Source organism: Triticum aestivum, chromosome 5D, assembly GCF_018294505.1.
Source record: "Triticum aestivum cultivar Chinese Spring chromosome 5D, IWGSC CS RefSeq v2.1, whole genome shotgun sequence".
NCBI lineage: Eukaryota > Viridiplantae > Streptophyta > Magnoliopsida > Poales > Poaceae > Triticum > Triticum aestivum.
Genome location: NC_057808.1, coordinates 545,383,381 through 545,399,627, shown reverse-complemented (window position 1 = coordinate 545,399,627; position 16,247 = coordinate 545,383,381). Strand labels below are relative to the sequence as shown.

Here is a 16,247-nt window from a genome sequence, read left to right as displayed (position 1 = left end):
TCGATGGACTCCTGCACTCGAGTGGTGGCCGCGTCGGCGTGTTTCCCCTTCTTGGCACCTTTGTTGCCGTCCGGCCGCCCTTCTGACGCGCCCAGAGTCGGCGCGTCCGGCTTGTAGGTCTCCTTGGCCTTGTCGAGGGTGCGCCGGACTTCCGCCCACTTCTCGCACATGTCAATGCGCTTGTAAACGTGGAGGTACTTGAATTACCGATACAAGGCGAACATGCGCAGCAACTACGCGGAGGAACAAACAGTTGGCGGGCGCACACGGCGAAGAGAGGCGGTCGAGCCTGTCGCGATGATGTCGTCCATGTCGGCCTCGGTCTCGTCGGTGTCGCCGAGGTGCGAGAAGGGCAGCACGCCACGGCGGAGAGGGGGCGTCGGGGAGGACGCGTAGGCGGGCGACGAGTAGTTGTATGGAGGGTACTGCACGCCGGCGAAGGAGGGCGAGGGCGTGCGCTGGGCCGGGTGTCTATGGGGGAAGGTGACGTTGGGGTTGAACCCACCGTGCGTGTCCCCGTCGGCGTAGCCCGGCGAGGGCGTGCATCCCCATGGCTGAGGCGACGGAGAGCCGACACCTTGCTGGCCCCAGGGCGCGTACTGGGCGTGGCTGCCGGGTGGATTCATCATCCCCGCGCGAGTCGCCTCGGCCTCGGCTTGGTCCGCCGAAGCCGCAGCCGCATGCGCCGCGTTGTCACGGGCCTTCTTGGCGATTGCCCTGTTCCGCCGGTCAGCAGTGACAGCCTTCCGTCGCTGAACTTCCGCCCTCCACTCGGCGTTTGTCATGCCCGGTGGCTTGGACGGCGGCGCCCTCGGCTTCCTCTGCTTCGGCTGGGCGACGGAGGCGGTCGCGGTTGCCGCGGCGCGGGGGACGACGTACTTCTTCGATGGCATGGCGGGCGGCTGGGAGGCGAGCGGGGGGGAGCTTGGCGGAAGGAATGGAGAGAATGGGAGGGAAGTGGGGGAAAAGCCAGAAGAAACGGCGGGAAGAGGCGCTCGACTCGCCGACAGGGCGGACCCACGCGCCCTTTTCGCTTGTGCCGGCGCCCCAGGCGCCCCCCAGGGCGCCGGGTTCGGCCTGGGTCCGCCGGCACTAGTTTCGGCCCGAGCCGGCGAAAAATGGGCTTCTGGGGGCGCGACTGGGCCGTTTTTTCGGCGCCAGCGCGGCAAAAACGCGTGGGAAGGGCCTGTTGGGGACGCGGCTGGAGATGCTCTAACGTCGAACAGATGAAGGGCGTGCACCTTTGCTGCCGGAGCCCGAGTAGAGGCCAAGGCACCGCTAGAAGCGGACGGCGAGCCCGCAGCCAAAAATAGGTGGTCTTCCGTCTTAAGTGCGATGGGACAACACGAGCAGCCAGCCCCGGGGGCGTCAACGATCCGCTTGCATAGCAGGATGTCCCGGGTGTGTACTCTCGCCATGGACAGAAGCCAGACGAAGAATTTCACGCGAGAGGGGGCGACGGAGCTCCAAAGGAGAGGCAACTCGCGTCAAGTGGGGGACAACGAACGCCAGCAGACCACCCCGCCGGACCTGCAGCACCATAGCCTTCGAGCAGGTGGTGTGGGAGAACAAGGAGGGAAAGGCGCAGACCAAAGGGCCAGGGGGTAGCCAGGAATCATGCCAAAAGAAGGTTTTCGTGCCGAAGCCGACTAACACACGTGTGAGCTCCCGGTAGGCGGGAAGAAGCACCTGCAGCCCCCGCCCAGCAAGATCGTCCCAAAGCCACCCGACCCACCTCGAGGGGGTCGTAGCATGCTGGCGGTGGAGCATCTTGAACAGGAGACAGTCGTTCTGGGTGGCCAGATCACGCACCCCTAGCCCCTGCCTTGGACTAGCAGACACGATCCCAGGCGATGAGACACTGCGCCCCGGAGGCCCTGTCGGCCACATTCCAGAGAAACGCACGCCGAAGAGCATCAAGGGCGGCGACCACTTTCGGCGGCAGCCTCATGGCGGACATGGCATAGGACGGGATGGCATCGAGGACGGCGTCGACCAACACCAACCGCCCTCCGGGGAAGAGAAGGCAGGAACGCCACCCGGCGAGGTACCTGTCCACCTATTTATTTAATAATAAAAACCTAAATTCTCATCTTTGTTGCACAACCTCTGTTCTAACAAGTGAGCTAGGCTTACAAAGATACAATTCACAATCATCATGCCATGAACGATGGGCAAAAGCTCTTGTCTTGCATAGCGCTCTCTACAGTTTTTATGGTGACTTTTGCCTACCGATATGCTAGTCAAGAACGCACTGCTACATGCCCTCACACAATTATAGACGGCGAGGCTTTGAGAGTGAGCACATGCAGAATACATAGTGATGATGGAGTGCGGCGTTTCTGCTCCCGGGCTTAGCTGCACCCGCGCTGACGAACAAAATCAAAACAAATACTAGAAAAATTCAAAAACTTTCAACAAAAATTGGGTGGTAGATAATTTGATGTGTGAGGTTCGCTGCAAATTTCAACTCATTTGGACATTTGAGCAGCTCTCTGCAAAAAAGACAAAATCAAGGTCTGTAAAAAAGTTTACTGTTCATGCGCTGTTTTGACCCGATTTGTCTTTTTTGCTGAGAGCTGCTCAGATATCCAAATGAGTTGAAATTTGGAGCGGACCTCACGCATCAAATTATCTACCACACAAAAAATTTGGATTTTTTTGAATTTTTCTAGTATTTGTTTTGAATTATTTTTCTGACCGGGAGCAGATGAGCCTGGGCACCGATTTGGATTTTCGGTGATGTAGCCACTTTGAGTTGACAATAGTACATAGTTACAGGGAATGCCTTTTAGATCCAATGAGCCCGGACTTTAGAAATTTCAAAATTAAAATTTTCAAGTTCCAAAAAATCTGAAAATAATATGTACATATGGATGTAATATATGTACATATAATTTTTTTATGCAACACATGTTTTTACATATGATTAAACCATTTTTCACTACAAATCCACAAAATTATCCTTTTTTAGTAGCTCACATTCTAAATATCTCGTACTAAAAATTTATATACATGTATAATTCATCGATTATATACATTTTTATATATTTGTAATGAACAATTACATATAATGTGTACTTCAAAAAATTCAAGCTCAGACCCGAGCTCCAAATCACCTCACTTGTAATTATGTGTAATTTAAATGTGAATGTACAGATATGGCTCCCGCATAAACGGCAATTTTTAAATCAAACATTTAAAAACATCAACAATATATGTAAAGTTCCACACGTGCAAGTTATATGTTTTCATATAAATTTTGGCTTCACGTGTTAAACAATTTTAGAAAAAGAGAAACTCAGTGATAAAAAATTATCTTCACATAGGCAACAATAATAATAATAATATTTTTCCCCGATATTTGCAAGCACATGAATGATGATATAATACCTTTTGGACGCCAATCCCTTGCGAACGGTTGCTAGGAGGGATGGCAGGGTGAACGCCTCAGATGGCATTTTGTGTGGCTGGGGGTGGTATTTTACAGAAATGTCATGGCATTTTGTTTAATTTGCAGGGAGTTTTTGGCAAAAATTGCCACCGTGAGATCAAATCAGATGGCTTGGGGGCGTTCACTGACATCCCACCCCCAGCAAATGTTTGCCAGATATCTATACCGTATCTTTAAAAAAAAATCTACATAGGTTTATTGATGGGTGTGGCTAGATCTCATTCTAAGTCTCAGTCAAGCGACAGAACATGTAAAAAGGAAGACAAAAAAAGTCTAAAAGAAAATTTTGCACGGATATCCGCATGAGATCTCATGAATATAGCATCGGCTGAAACTTGAATTAATCTTAGCAATCTCGTTGATTGATTATTCGACAAGGTTACAATAACGCTGAAGTTATCCAACAAGAACTCTGAAACAAAATTCTGACATATATATAATAAGCAGTTACGTCTGTCTTTGACACGAAACTACTGTTCTTTTGCAGATTGGCAGCTGGTAACTAAGAGGCAATCTACAGAGACTGGATGGAGGTAGTATTATGACAGAGGCAATCTATAATATAGGTGTGACTAATCACAATCTGGCGAGAGCGAGACACGACACGCACGCATCTACTACTGCACGATGCTGTCGCCGTAGAGGGCGGCGAACGCGACGTCGGCGTCCTCCCTGGACCGGCCACGCCGCCGCGGCCGCGTGAACGGCAGCGTCAGCGACGTCGCGAACCGCGCGGACATGGACCGCCGGTGCCGTGGGGCCGTCGCAGTCGCAGTCGCCGTCGACGGCGGCGACAGCAGCGCTGCCGACGACACGCCCGTGAAGGTCCACCGCGCCGACGTCGAGGCGGGGCAGGTCCACCGCGCGCCGCCGCTGGACGCAGCGCGTGCGGCGGCGCCGGGGGGCAGCGCGAGCCTCGGAGGGAGCTGCAGCGGCGCCAACGACGGTGGCGCTGTAGCGGCGGCTGCGTGGCATGCCGGCTGCTTCGGGATGCCCGGCTGGAGCTCCCACTTGAAGGGCACGGTGCCCGGCGTCCTGAACGACGGCAGCTCCTCCGTGGACGCCATTGGTTGCCTCTTACGGACGGTGTGAGCTCTCAGGTGTGGTCGACTGAAGGAAAGCGCAATAATGCAGACAGAGTGCGGTGCCGTGCCATGCCCGGTGGTTTTATATCGCCATCGTCAGAGAAGATCACTTTTGCAGATTGAACCTTGGGGTTTTATTATTGTTGGGGTTGATTCCAATTTGGACCACCTCTTTGTCAGGATTCGATAATTGTGTCACTGTATTTTGGATTTTACAATATATTCGGATTCCAACATCATCATATTTCATAATTGTGTTCGCTGCACACCATATTTTGGATTCTATTATGTATTCCAACTCACAACGTCACCATATTTTTATAGTTTTGTCAGGTTCGCACTACATTTTGGATTCTACAATATATTCCAATTTGCAACATATTTTGTTTTGGGGATTTGGCCTTACATCACGGCACGCTCCTTTGTGCGATCAACCCGATCCAAAGGGAGCTATAGAAGCAACAAAACAGTCCGGCCAGCGCCGTCTCGTCCTCTTCTGCCGCTGTCTATCAGACCGTAAAATGGCAAGTGAAAATGCACCGCCGAGTTGGGCCGGGGAAACAAAAGGGTAGTACGTCCTCCCTGTCATGAAAAATAAAATGCAGTGCCCCTTCAAAAAAAAATGCAGTGCAAATCAGTATTACATGCATATATCCAAAATATGGTGCAAAGTGTCACTTGGAGGTAGTACAAATCAGAATTAACTCTTATTATTGCTACAGTATGGAGCCGACATGTACCGTCGACGACAGTGATACATAAATGCTCAACACGATACGGATACTCCGTCAATTTTTACAGCACAAGTTAGTAGTAACTGGGGCCAGGACATGTCACACGTACGTACGTATATCGTTGCCAATTGCACACGCAGCTAGCTAGTCGACATTGTGTCGACGTCGGAATTAAGCACCAGGGCCAAGGTATTGAAACAGTTGTAGACCAAGCTTGGACCCTTGATGATGGCCAAATGATGGGAGCGGTAGCATTGACCAGACGCGAGGAGCCTGCGATGAAGCGGAGACAAGTGCAAGGACTGGAGTGCAAAGACGACGCTGCTGATTAAGCAGAGGAGACAAGTCCAAAACTGTATTGAATTGATTATTTAGCATAGGAATACAGCGAGGAACGAGCTGTGCTTGATGTGTATGGCCAAATTAAGAGAGAGACACAGACTGCTAATGACTGTTGTTGTTTTGCTCCAAGTGTCGTCTTGCTGATCACTCAAGCTAAGTTCCACTGGCATCGCCGGCCGGACTTCATATTAGTATTATTTTAGAGGGAAAAATCCAAGCTCTCTTAGCTAGCCAACTGATTCCATACCCTTTTGTTTTGGCAACACTGTTTCCACACCAACATGGCACCAATGATTTTTTTAGAGAAGCATCAGTGATTGTTTTTGTTTTTGTTTTTCAGAAGACATCAGTGTTTTTTTTTCTCTGAATGAGACAGAAATTATGAGGCCCATGCGAAGTTGGGCTAGGACGGGCCGGATGGCTCATCGGGGCCAGCGATAGATAGGCCCGACTGGACATCTCGGCCCACCCATCTAGAAGCTCATATGCATTTTTTCTGTTCTGATGATGATCCTTTTGTTAGACAGGAAAATAAAAGCTCTCTTTCACTACCCAACTGATTCCATACCCTTTTGTTTCTGCAACACTGTATTTTCTTTCTCTGATCTGAGACCAAAATTTCGAGCCGGGTCGGGCTGAATAGTTTGTCAGGTTCGGTGAAAAATGGGCCCAACTGGACCTCTCGGCCAATCCAGCTAGAAGATCATCAACACCTGAATGCATTTCGCAAATAGTAGAACAAATCAGCGTCTGGATGTATTTTTGAGATCAACTAATGAATTTCAATTATATCCCGGCTTGCAAAATTAACAATTCCCAAAACCAGAGACCGCAGGCTATCTAACAAACACATTGGCGATGGGAATAATCAGCATTTGCGTATTGTGTAGGCTCCCAAATTCCACTTTTTCTAATGAGAAGTTGGAACTGGAGTGTTCTCACCTTTTTGACTTCAAAGCAAACCTTGCCCTCCAATCTGCGATGGTTCCTTGCCCCCCAACCAGCCAAGCTAATCGACCTGTTGATTACTTCGTTTCCTGAAACAAGAGACAATATAAATGGGGTTAAACTACATCTTTAAACAAAACCTTCGACAATGACAAGAGGTACTTTATTTGTCGCGTGGATGACTTCCCGTGTTCTTGCTCGAATTCTTTCATCAGACGGTAAGCATCAATAGTGATGTTCAATTAAAACAAAGAGGCGTCACATCTCAAAACGAAAACAAAAGAAAGAATGAGGCAACACGCCCAAGAATCAGGGTCAAGGTCTCCCCTGCTGGTATGATTAGTGATATCATTTGTGGTAATTAAACTAACACCTTATCGCTTGAGATGCAGTGTGCAGAGCACCATACCAACTTGTGTTTACTTATTTGCAGGCACAAAGCTACTCCAAATCAGTTTAACATAGTCTGGTATGCTGTTTGCAAACATGTAACATGAGAAATCAGCGTCCAATTATGCTTGCCTTCATAGCTAGGATTTTACTCCCAGCAGCGGCAACGCTGGCCGGAGCCTCCTCCGGCCGCTCCGTCTCGCTGCCAGGCTGCCCCGACAAGTGCGGCGACGTGCCCATCCCATACCCCTTTGGCATCGGCAAGCACTGCGCCGCGACCAGCCTGAGCAGCTACTTCAACCTCACCTGCAACGCCACGATCGATCCACCGCGGCCAATGGTCGGCAATGACGAGGCAGTGGTTGAGATCACCGACATCTCGCTGGAGCATGGTGAGATGCGTGTGCTCAGCCCCGTCAACCACATCTGCTTCACTTCGGACACCACGTTCACCAAGTTCCTCGGAGGGTACGAGCTGCAACTCACGCCCTTCCTCCCCTCCCCGTCGCGCAACCGCTTCACGGTAATTGGCTGCAACACGCTGGGGCTCATCAGCGGGTACAAAGGCACCGCGAGCCAGTACGTGGCTGGTTGCTACTCCTACTGCGAGGGCGTCAACAACACGACTGAAGGCGCGCCGTGTGCTGGGATGGGCTGCTGCGAGGCTGCCATCCCCGCAAACCTCACCTCCTTTGGGGTCAAGTTTGAGATGAACCAGAGCAAGGTATGGGGCTTCAACCCGTGCTTCTACGCCATGGTGGCAGAGGTTGGGTGGTACAACTTCAGGCAGCAGGACCTCGTCGGCAGACTTGGGTTCGTTGATGATCGAGCCCAGACAGGTGCCCCCGTTGTCGCTGACTGGGCCATTAGGAACGCCTCATGCCCGGAGGAGGGGAAGGACAAGCCTAATGACTATGCCTGCATCAGTGTCAACAGCCATTGCGTGGCCGCGAACAATGGTCCAGGGTACTTATGCCAGTGTTCCAAAGGATATGAAGGCAATCCTTATCTTTTGAACGGCTGTCAAGGTAAAGTATCGACTCAAATTTAACTTCTGTAGTTTTCCAGGGATAGTTCCCCGAAAACTGATGGAAATCTAAACCATATTTTCGTATTAGTTCCACAAGATACAGTAATGAAAATTTTATATGACCTCACCAATAGGTGGTTTCAAATTTATTGTGCATCCACAGCCACCGTTAATGTTCAACACAAGTCTTCAAAACATTTGCTAGTAGCAAAAGGCAACAATCATATAGTCATACTAGTCAAAATGGATGCCTGAGATCATTTTGAGCCAAGATCTGACGGTTGATAGTGTGGAGCGGGGAGGGGCTGAGTTTGTGGGTCTTTATGCCCATATGAACTTGGAGGGGATTTGATTTCTACCACACCTAAAGAAAGAACTGGAAAATAATGGTCTTCTTTTCTGGTGTGAATTGTCTATATTTTAACACATGATGTAATGCTACTTTAGAAGATGTAATGTATAGGGAAGTTTACAGCATTACAAAGCGAATTGACTGGTTGGCTTCATTACCTGTTGAAACTTTCTTCGGCTGACATATAATAATGAAACATGTTTGGTTTGACTACTGAGTGTATCTTCTCGTTATTGTCTTCAGACACAGATGAGTGCGCATTGCGTAAGCAGCACACCAAGTATGAAGATTTGTATCCATGCAGAAAAGGGGTCTGCCACAACACACCAGGAAGCTACTTATGCAAATGCAAGAAAGGAACAAAATCTGATGGTACAAATTTTGGATGCCAATCTAAGCATTCTCCAGCAGACAAAATGGTTATTGGTAAGTATCATCTATTTAAAGAGATTACCTCGGTTTCATATTTTCATCTACATTAAGGCGTGTCTCGGAATAACAAACACCCATGTAATAGTAGCATATAATACTAATTCTAGACCCTACTAAGCAAAAAGGAAGAAAAAAATACTGAAGTCAAAATTGAAATAGAAATTTACTAAATATATTTTTACAGGCCTCAGTGTTTCTGCAACGGTGGTGATGGCCTTAGCATGCTCGTTGATCATGCAATTACAAAGGAAAAGGCACAAGAAGGAGAAAGATGAGTATTTCAAACAAAATGGAGGTCTCAAGTTATATGATGAGATGAGGTCAAGGCAGGTTGACACAATTCACATACTTGCTGAAAAAGAGATAAAGAGAGCAACTGATAACTACAATGAAGATCGAATTATTGGATGTGGTGGGCATGGGATGGTCTACAGAGGAACTTTGGATGATCAAAAAGAGGTCGCCATAAAAAAGTCCAAAGTAATCAGCGATGATTGGAGGGAAGAATTTGTCAATGAGATAATAGTCTTGTCACAAATCAATCACCGAAACATTGTGAGGTTACTAGGATGTTGTCTGGATGTAGATGTCCCAATGTTGGTCTATGAGTTCGTCCCCGGTGGTACTTTATCTGAGTTTCTTCATGGCACTGGTTGTAGATCGCCAATCCCTTTGGAACTTCGCCTTAAGATTGCTACGCAGTCAGCAGAAGCTCTAGCTTACTTACATTCTTCGACATCTCGCACAATCCTACATGGGGATGTCAAGTGTGGCAACATTCTCTTGGATGATCAGCTCAATGCAAAAGTTGGCGATTTCGGAGCATCAGCACTTAAGTCCATGGATGAAAGTGAATTCATCATGTTTGTTCATGGAACACTGGGCTACCTTGATCCAGAGAGCTTTATCAGTCGTCATCTCACCGACAAAAGTGATGTATACAGCTTCGGGGTGGTTCTTCTCGAGCTGATGACTAGAAAGAGGGCTATATATACTGACAATTTCAATGAAAAGGAATCATTGTCATATAGTTTTCCCTTGATGTTTCAAAAGAGGAGACACCTTGTTATGCTGGACACTGAAATTACAGATGATGCAGTTATGGTGGTGCTTGAGAACATGGCTGAACTTGCAGTGCAGTGCCTTGGCCCAAAGGGAGATGACAGGCCAACGATGAAGGAAGTTGCTGAGAGCCTACAGATGATGAGGAGACTCCGACTGCACTCAGCTAGTGATCCTGAAAATAATCACTATACACATAGCTATGGAGGATCATCTTCAGTTGTGGTCCCTTTGGAAGAGACAACACGTGGGACCATCGATATGTCAGAACTGGTTGAAGATCTTTCAAGATGATATTCGTAATTTTCTATGCACAGTCAATTATTTTGTTTGTGATATGTGACAATAAATATTTAACCCCCACTGTTGCAATAGTTACACCAATTTACGGGGCAAGGATCCTAACATTCGATTTGACATGCCAGAGAAATCACCACATACATCATTGTTTTATTTTTGATAAAACACACGCCATTGCAGGTATGGAACATGTAGACGATAGGCGTATAGTTTGATTATGAGTATCCAGACTTTGTCTTGGCCATTTAATTTGGAAATGGTACCATTTCAACTAAGGACATGTCCACTTATGCAACACAATACGGATTTTATTAGTTCCATAGCAGAAATCGGAATTTACTTGTGCTGGGTGGGGAATGAGTGTCTCCCAATTCCGTGGGTCAATACGCACTACGCACTGCCGGTCCAATCATGAGCTGGTGACTAGCTGCCACGGAGCAGAATCGGCGGCGGCACTACGAACTGATCCAAATTCACCAGCGCCGGCGTTCACCGCCAGTCTCCACGCCACATGGAGCCCTCCCTCTCGGCCAGGGTCACCACGGTTCGCACGACAGAGCCTTAGCGCCGGAAGCCCGCATTTCTAACCCGTGGGAAATAGAAGTTCACTCGTCACATTGTTAGCTCTCTTTTGCTGCCACCGTCACTGAACTACCAGTTCTGAAGCAGCAGCGATCATAACTTGTCCAGGTGATGGCGATTGTTTCGCCAATTTTGATCCACTTTGCTTCATGTGCCTCATTTTACTTTTCGGAAAACCAACAGGAGCCACATGTTTGTCGGTCAACCTTCGATAGCCCAATGATAAAATAGGAGCAGTAGCATCGATTTGGAGAAGCTTCCGACGAAGCGAAGAAATAAAAATTCTTAATTGCCAACTGAGTCCATATCCTTCTTTCTCTGCAACTATGTTTCGACAGCAATATATCGTCAGAGCTTCAGGCCGGGTCAGATGCCGGATGGTATGCATTTTCCTGGGCCCAGAGGTAAATAGGCCCAACCAAACCACCTTGACCATCCAGCTAGAAACTCATCACAATGTTTAGAACCTCAAAACTCATCATTCGCTCCTTGTCTCCTGATGCCCCTCATAACATAAATGTATTCTTCTAGGTGAACACATGAATGTTGATATGCTCCAACTGAACGAACCAAAAATCACCACTCTGGCAATGCAACAAGTTAACACATTGGCGAATGAGAGTGTATTGTGTAGGCTCCAGATTTCTTCTCAAATGAGCCGGAACCGGTTTGTGCTCACCTTGCTAATTTTCTAGTGAGGGTAGGCCCCAACTGGCCAGTCTGTGATGATTCCTACTCCTGTATGTTACCAAAAACGCCAGATCACCTCGTTTCCTGAAGACAAGAAAAAATAAAATGAGGGGGCGAAACCATTGACAAAAGCAACCCCACAAATAAAGAATTAAGACTACGGCAAACACGCAATCAAGGTCAAAGCATCTGTGCGTGTTAACGTGCACCCCGATATACTAATACCACTTGTAGTAGTTAACTGACACTCTTGGAGATTCCCTCCCATGAATAACCATATACAATCAGTATTGTATGACAAACTTACAAGTACATGTATGAGTGCATACATGTAACATGACTAATTGGCATTCAATCATGCCGGGAGCATCAACAGGCCTGCTAATTTCCATAGTATGCATCTCTTTTCCAGCAATGGCAGCAGCGGCCGGAGCCTCTTCCGGGCGCTCCATGTCGTTGCCAGGCTGCCCCGACAAGTGCGGCAATGTGCCCATCCCATACCCTTTCGGCATAGGGGAGCACTGCGCCGCGACCAGCCGGAACAGCTACTTCAACCTGTCCTGCAATGGCACGACCGATCCCCCAAGGCCAATGGTTGGTGATCCCGGAGCAGTAGCTGAGGTTGCCGACATCTCACTGGAGCACGGCGAGATGCGCGTGCTCAGCCCCGTCAGCCACATCTGCTTCAAGTCAAACGCCACATTCACCGAGTTCACCAGAGGGTACGAGCTGGACAACACGCCCTTCCTACCCTCCCCGTCACGCAATCACTTCACAGTCATCGGCTGCAACACCCTGGGGCTCATAGGCGGTTACAAGGGCACCGCAAGCCAGTACGTGGCTGGCTGCTACTCATACTGCGATGGTGTCAACAACACGTCGGATGGCGCACCATGTGCTGGGATGGGCTGCTGTGAGACTGCCATCCCAGCCAACCTCACCACCTTCGAGGTCAAGTTTGAGATGAACCAGAGCAAGGTATGGGACTTCAACCCGTGCTTCTACGCCATGGTGGCCGAGGTTGGATGGTACAATTTCAAGCAGCAGGACCTCACCGGCAGCCTTGGGTTTATCCATGATCAAGCCCGGGGGGGTGCTCCCATCATCGCTGACTGGGCCATTAGGAATGGCTCATGCCCGGAGGAGGGGAAGGACGCACCTAATGACCACGCCTGCATCAGTGCAAACAGCTACTGCATGGCTGCCAACAATGGTCCAGGGTACTTGTGCCAGTGCTCCAAAGGATATGAGGGCAATCCTTATCTTCTGAACGGCTGTCAAGGTTAGATATTTACTCTATATAACTTGTGTAGATTTCCAAGGATATTAATCTATAAACTGATGTCACTCTAAACCATATTCAGTGTTAGTTAGACTAAATACATTTCCATCGTTCCACGAAACATCTGTATGGTAACTCACCTGCAGGTGGGTTCTGAATTTCACCTTGTGTAGCAGCTCCAACTTTTAGTTTTAACAGAAGTCTTCAAAACTTCTGTGCCTACAGGTGACCACCTGGAACACCTCACTGTAGTACTGGGAAAAAAAATCATTTGTAGGGTAAATTACTAACACATGCTGTAATATTAAGTTGAGAAAATTTACAGAAAGCCAAGCTACAGCATTACAAAGTGAATTCCCTATTTGACTTTATTGTTTTTTGATCCATTATGAATGAAAGTACTACAGTGGTGTGTGTCTAATTTGATGCTTCTAAGTGCTTCCGTTAATATCTTCAGACACAGATGAGTGTGCATTGCGTAAGCAGGACACCAAGTATGAAGATTTGTATCCGTGCAGAAAAAGGGACTGCCACAAGCCCACAACACACTGGGAGGCTACTTATGCAAATGCAAGACAGGAAAAAGATCTGACGGTACAAAGTTTGGATGCTAATCTCTGCATTCTCCAGCTGAAAAATTGGTTATTGGTAAGCATCGTTTATGTAAACTGTACATTATTTCATCTACATCATGTAATAGAAACAAAAATATAACTCTGAACATTACTCTCAGGCTGCAACAAAAACGAAAATAGCAAAGTTCAAATTCTAATAGAAATTCGCTAGCATCAGTTTCTCAAAAATATATTTGTGCAGGCCTCATTGTTTGTGTTTCTGCAACCATGCTGATGGCCTTAACATGCATGTTGCTCATGCAATTTCAAAGAAAAAGGCACAAGAGAGAGAGAGAGAGAGATGAGTACTTCAAACAAAATGGTGGTCTCAAGTTATATGATGAGATGAGATCAAGGCAGGTCGACACAATCCGCATACTCACAGAGAAAGAGATAAAGAGAGCCACTGATAACTATAATGAAGATCGAGTAATTGGACGTGGTGGTCATGGTATGGTCTACAGAGGAACTTTGGATGACCAAAAAGAGGTTGCCATAAAGAAGTCTAAAGCAATCAACAATGATTGGAGAGAAGAATTTGTCAACGAGATTATAATCTTGTCACAGATCAATCACCGAAACATTGTGAGATTACTTGGCTGTTGTCTGGATGTAGATATCCCAATGTTGGTTTATGAGTTTGTCTCCCATGGTACTCTATCTGAGTTCCTTCATGGTGCCGCACCTAGATCTCCAATCCCATTCGATCTTCGCCTGAAGATTGCTACACAGTCAGCAGAAGCTCTAGCTTACTTACATTCGTCGACATCTCGCACAATCCTACATGGGGATGTCAAGTCTGCCAACATTCTCTTGGATGATCAGCTCAATGTAAAGGTTGCCGATTTTGGAGCATCAGCACTTAAGTCCATGGATGAAAGTGAGTTCATCATGTTTGTCAATGGAACAATTGGCTACCTTGATCCTGAGAGCTTTACCAGCCGTCGGCTCACCGATAAAAGTGATGTGTACAGTTTTGGGGTGGTTCTTCTGGAGCTGATGACACGAAGTAGGGCTATATATTCTGACAGCTTCAATGGAAAGGAATCATTGTCATATAGTTTTCCCTTGATGTTTCATCAGAAGACGCACCATGTTATGCTGGACTCTGAAATTACAGATGATGCAGGCTTGGTGCTCCTTGAGAACATGGCTGAACTTGCAGTTCATTGCCTTAGCCAGAGGGGAGATGACATGCCAACAATGAAGGAAGTTGCAGAGAGACTAGAGATGATGAGGAGACTCCATTTGCACGGGAACAATACTCACGAAAACAACCGCGGTGCGCATAACTATGGAGGGTCATCTTCGGTTCTTGTCCCTTTCGATGAGAAAACACATGGAACCATCGATATGTCTGAACTGGTTGAAGATCTTGCAAGATGATCTTTGTAATTTCGTATGCACAGTTAATTCTTTTGTTTGTGGTACGCAATACTAAACCCACCCACTATTGTAAATTGTAATAAGTTAGAGCAACAACGGCACTTTATAAACACAGCCTCTATAATGATTTTAGGGTGCACTCCTAAAAGTTTTTTAGAGGCTATGGAGTACTTTCCCATTTCAGACACTCTAAAACTGCAGCCGTCATATTTTTGTTGTCATATGAACCCACTTAGCAGTGGTTTACCATTTCTTTGTTTCTTTTACCTTTCTTTTTCTTCCTGCTCATCCCGGCTGCACCTCCCCCGTCCCGGCCGACCCCTCCGCCGGTGGCCTCTCCCCGCACGGCCACATGTTTTCAACCTTCAATACCAAATGATAGGAGCAGTAGCATCGATTTGGAGAAGCTTCCGCTGAAACGAAGAAAAACAAATTCTTAGCTGCCAACTGAGCGAAAACCCAATTCGGTGCCCAGGCTCATCTGCACCCGGTCAGAAAAAAAATCAAAAAATACGAAAAAAAATCAAAAAATCCAATTTTTTTGTGTGATAGATAATTTTATGCGTGAGGTTCGCTCCAAATTTCAAATTATTTGAACATCTGAGCAGTTCTCAGCGAAAAAACAAATCGGGTCAGAACAGTGTGTGAACAGTAAACTTTTTTACAGACCTTGAGTTGAAACTTGGAGCGCACCTCACGCATAAACTTATCTACCACACAAAAAGAAATTTAAATTTTTTGAATTTTTTTAGTATTTGTTTTGATTTTTTCGTTAGGGCGGGTGCAGATGAGCTCAGGAGCAGAAACGCCGCACTCCTGAGTCCACATCTTATTTCTCTTCAACTATGTTCTGATAGCAATATATGGTCACATATTTTCAGCTTATAAGTTGGGCCACATCGGATTCCGGATAGTGTGCATTTTGCTGGGCCCAGAAGTAAATAGGCCCAACTGTACCACCTGGCCCATGCAGCTAGAAACTCGCCGCAGCCCTCCTCAATACATGAATGTATTCTTCTAGGTAAAAACATGAATTTGTCTAAAAAAAGGTAAAAACATGAATGTTGACATGCCCCAGCTGACCAATTTCTTTTTAAATAAAAAGCCTCTGAGAATGCAAGCTAACGCGTTAGCGAATGAGTGTATGTGTAAGCTACATATTTCTTCTTTTCTAATGGGAAGTTGGAACCGGGGTGTTCTCACCTTGTTGATTTTAAAAAGAATTAGTAGGCTTCAACAACTCAAATTGTCTCCTTCACGTTACCACCAACACCAAATCATCTCATTTCCTGGAAACGATAGAAAATAAGATGAGGGGGGCGAAACCATTGACAAAAGCAACAACTCCAAATAAAGAAGTAAGAGTAAGGCAAACACACAATCAAGGTCAAAGTCTCTGTGCGAGTTAACGTACGTATAGCAATACCAGTTGTAGTAGTTAACTGACACTCTTGGATATTCTCGCAGATGAACTATATACAATCAGGATCGCATGGCAACATGCAGTTACTTTTTTTGCAGAGATAAGCATACCACATACTGATTTAGCTGGGCTAGCTGATGT

The 16,247-nt window shown here is 46.9% G+C and overlaps 2 protein-coding genes, 1 long non-coding RNA gene and 1 pseudogene across 3 annotated transcripts; 2 read left to right on the top strand and 2 right to left on the bottom strand.

Annotated features, from left to right (window-relative positions):
* Positions 1 to 3,803: 3,803 nt before the first annotated feature.
* On the bottom strand, positions 3,804 to 4,580 carry LOC123126116 (uncharacterized). Its single transcript, XM_044546511.1, has one exon. It carries the CDS (start codon positions 4,519 to 4,521, stop codon positions 4,072 to 4,074), a length of 450 nt encoding a protein of 149 aa, XP_044402446.1. The 5' UTR covers positions 4,522 to 4,580; the 3' UTR covers positions 3,804 to 4,071.
* A 2,002-nt stretch (positions 4,581 to 6,582) lies between these two features.
* LOC123126115 (uncharacterized) lies at positions 6,583 to 15,975 on the bottom strand. The gene is made up of 5 exons (XR_006461563.1): positions 15,887 to 15,975; positions 14,951 to 15,096; positions 12,824 to 12,937; positions 10,470 to 11,485; positions 6,583 to 6,652 (listed from the first exon to the last, which is right to left on the bottom strand). It is a non-coding gene; the product is annotated as an uncharacterized lncRNA (long non-coding RNA).
* LOC123126113 (wall-associated receptor kinase 5) lies at positions 7,071 to 10,455 on the top strand. The gene is made up of 3 exons (XM_044546510.1): positions 7,071 to 7,981; positions 8,579 to 8,761; positions 8,952 to 10,455. The coding sequence occupies exons 1-3, from the start codon at positions 7,078 to 7,080 to the stop codon at positions 10,121 to 10,123; spliced, it is 2,259 nt and encodes a 752-aa protein (XP_044402445.1). The 5' UTR covers positions 7,071 to 7,077; the 3' UTR covers positions 10,124 to 10,455.
* LOC123126114 (wall-associated receptor kinase 5-like) lies at positions 11,777 to 14,933 on the top strand (annotated as a pseudogene).
* Positions 15,976 to 16,247: the final 272 nt, after the last annotated feature.

What these genes read in the sequence shown, in the direction of transcription:
- LOC123126116 (XM_044546511.1), bottom strand. Translation starts at nt 4,521, where the DNA reads ATGGCGTCCACGGAGGAGCTGCCGTCGTTCAGGACGCCGGGCACCGTG.
- LOC123126113 (XM_044546510.1), top strand. Translation starts at nt 7,078, where the DNA reads ATGCTTGCCTTCATAGCTAGGATTTTACTCCCAGCAGCGGCAACGCTG. An exon ending in TCTTTTGAACGGCTGTCAAG is followed by an intron (nt 7,982 to 8,578) that starts GTAAAGTATCGA and finishes TATTGTCTTCAG; the next exon opens with ACACAGATGAGTGCGCATTG. An exon ending in AGCAGACAAAATGGTTATTG is followed by an intron (nt 8,762 to 8,951) that starts GTAAGTATCATC and finishes ATATTTTTACAG; the next exon opens with GCCTCAGTGTTTCTGCAACG.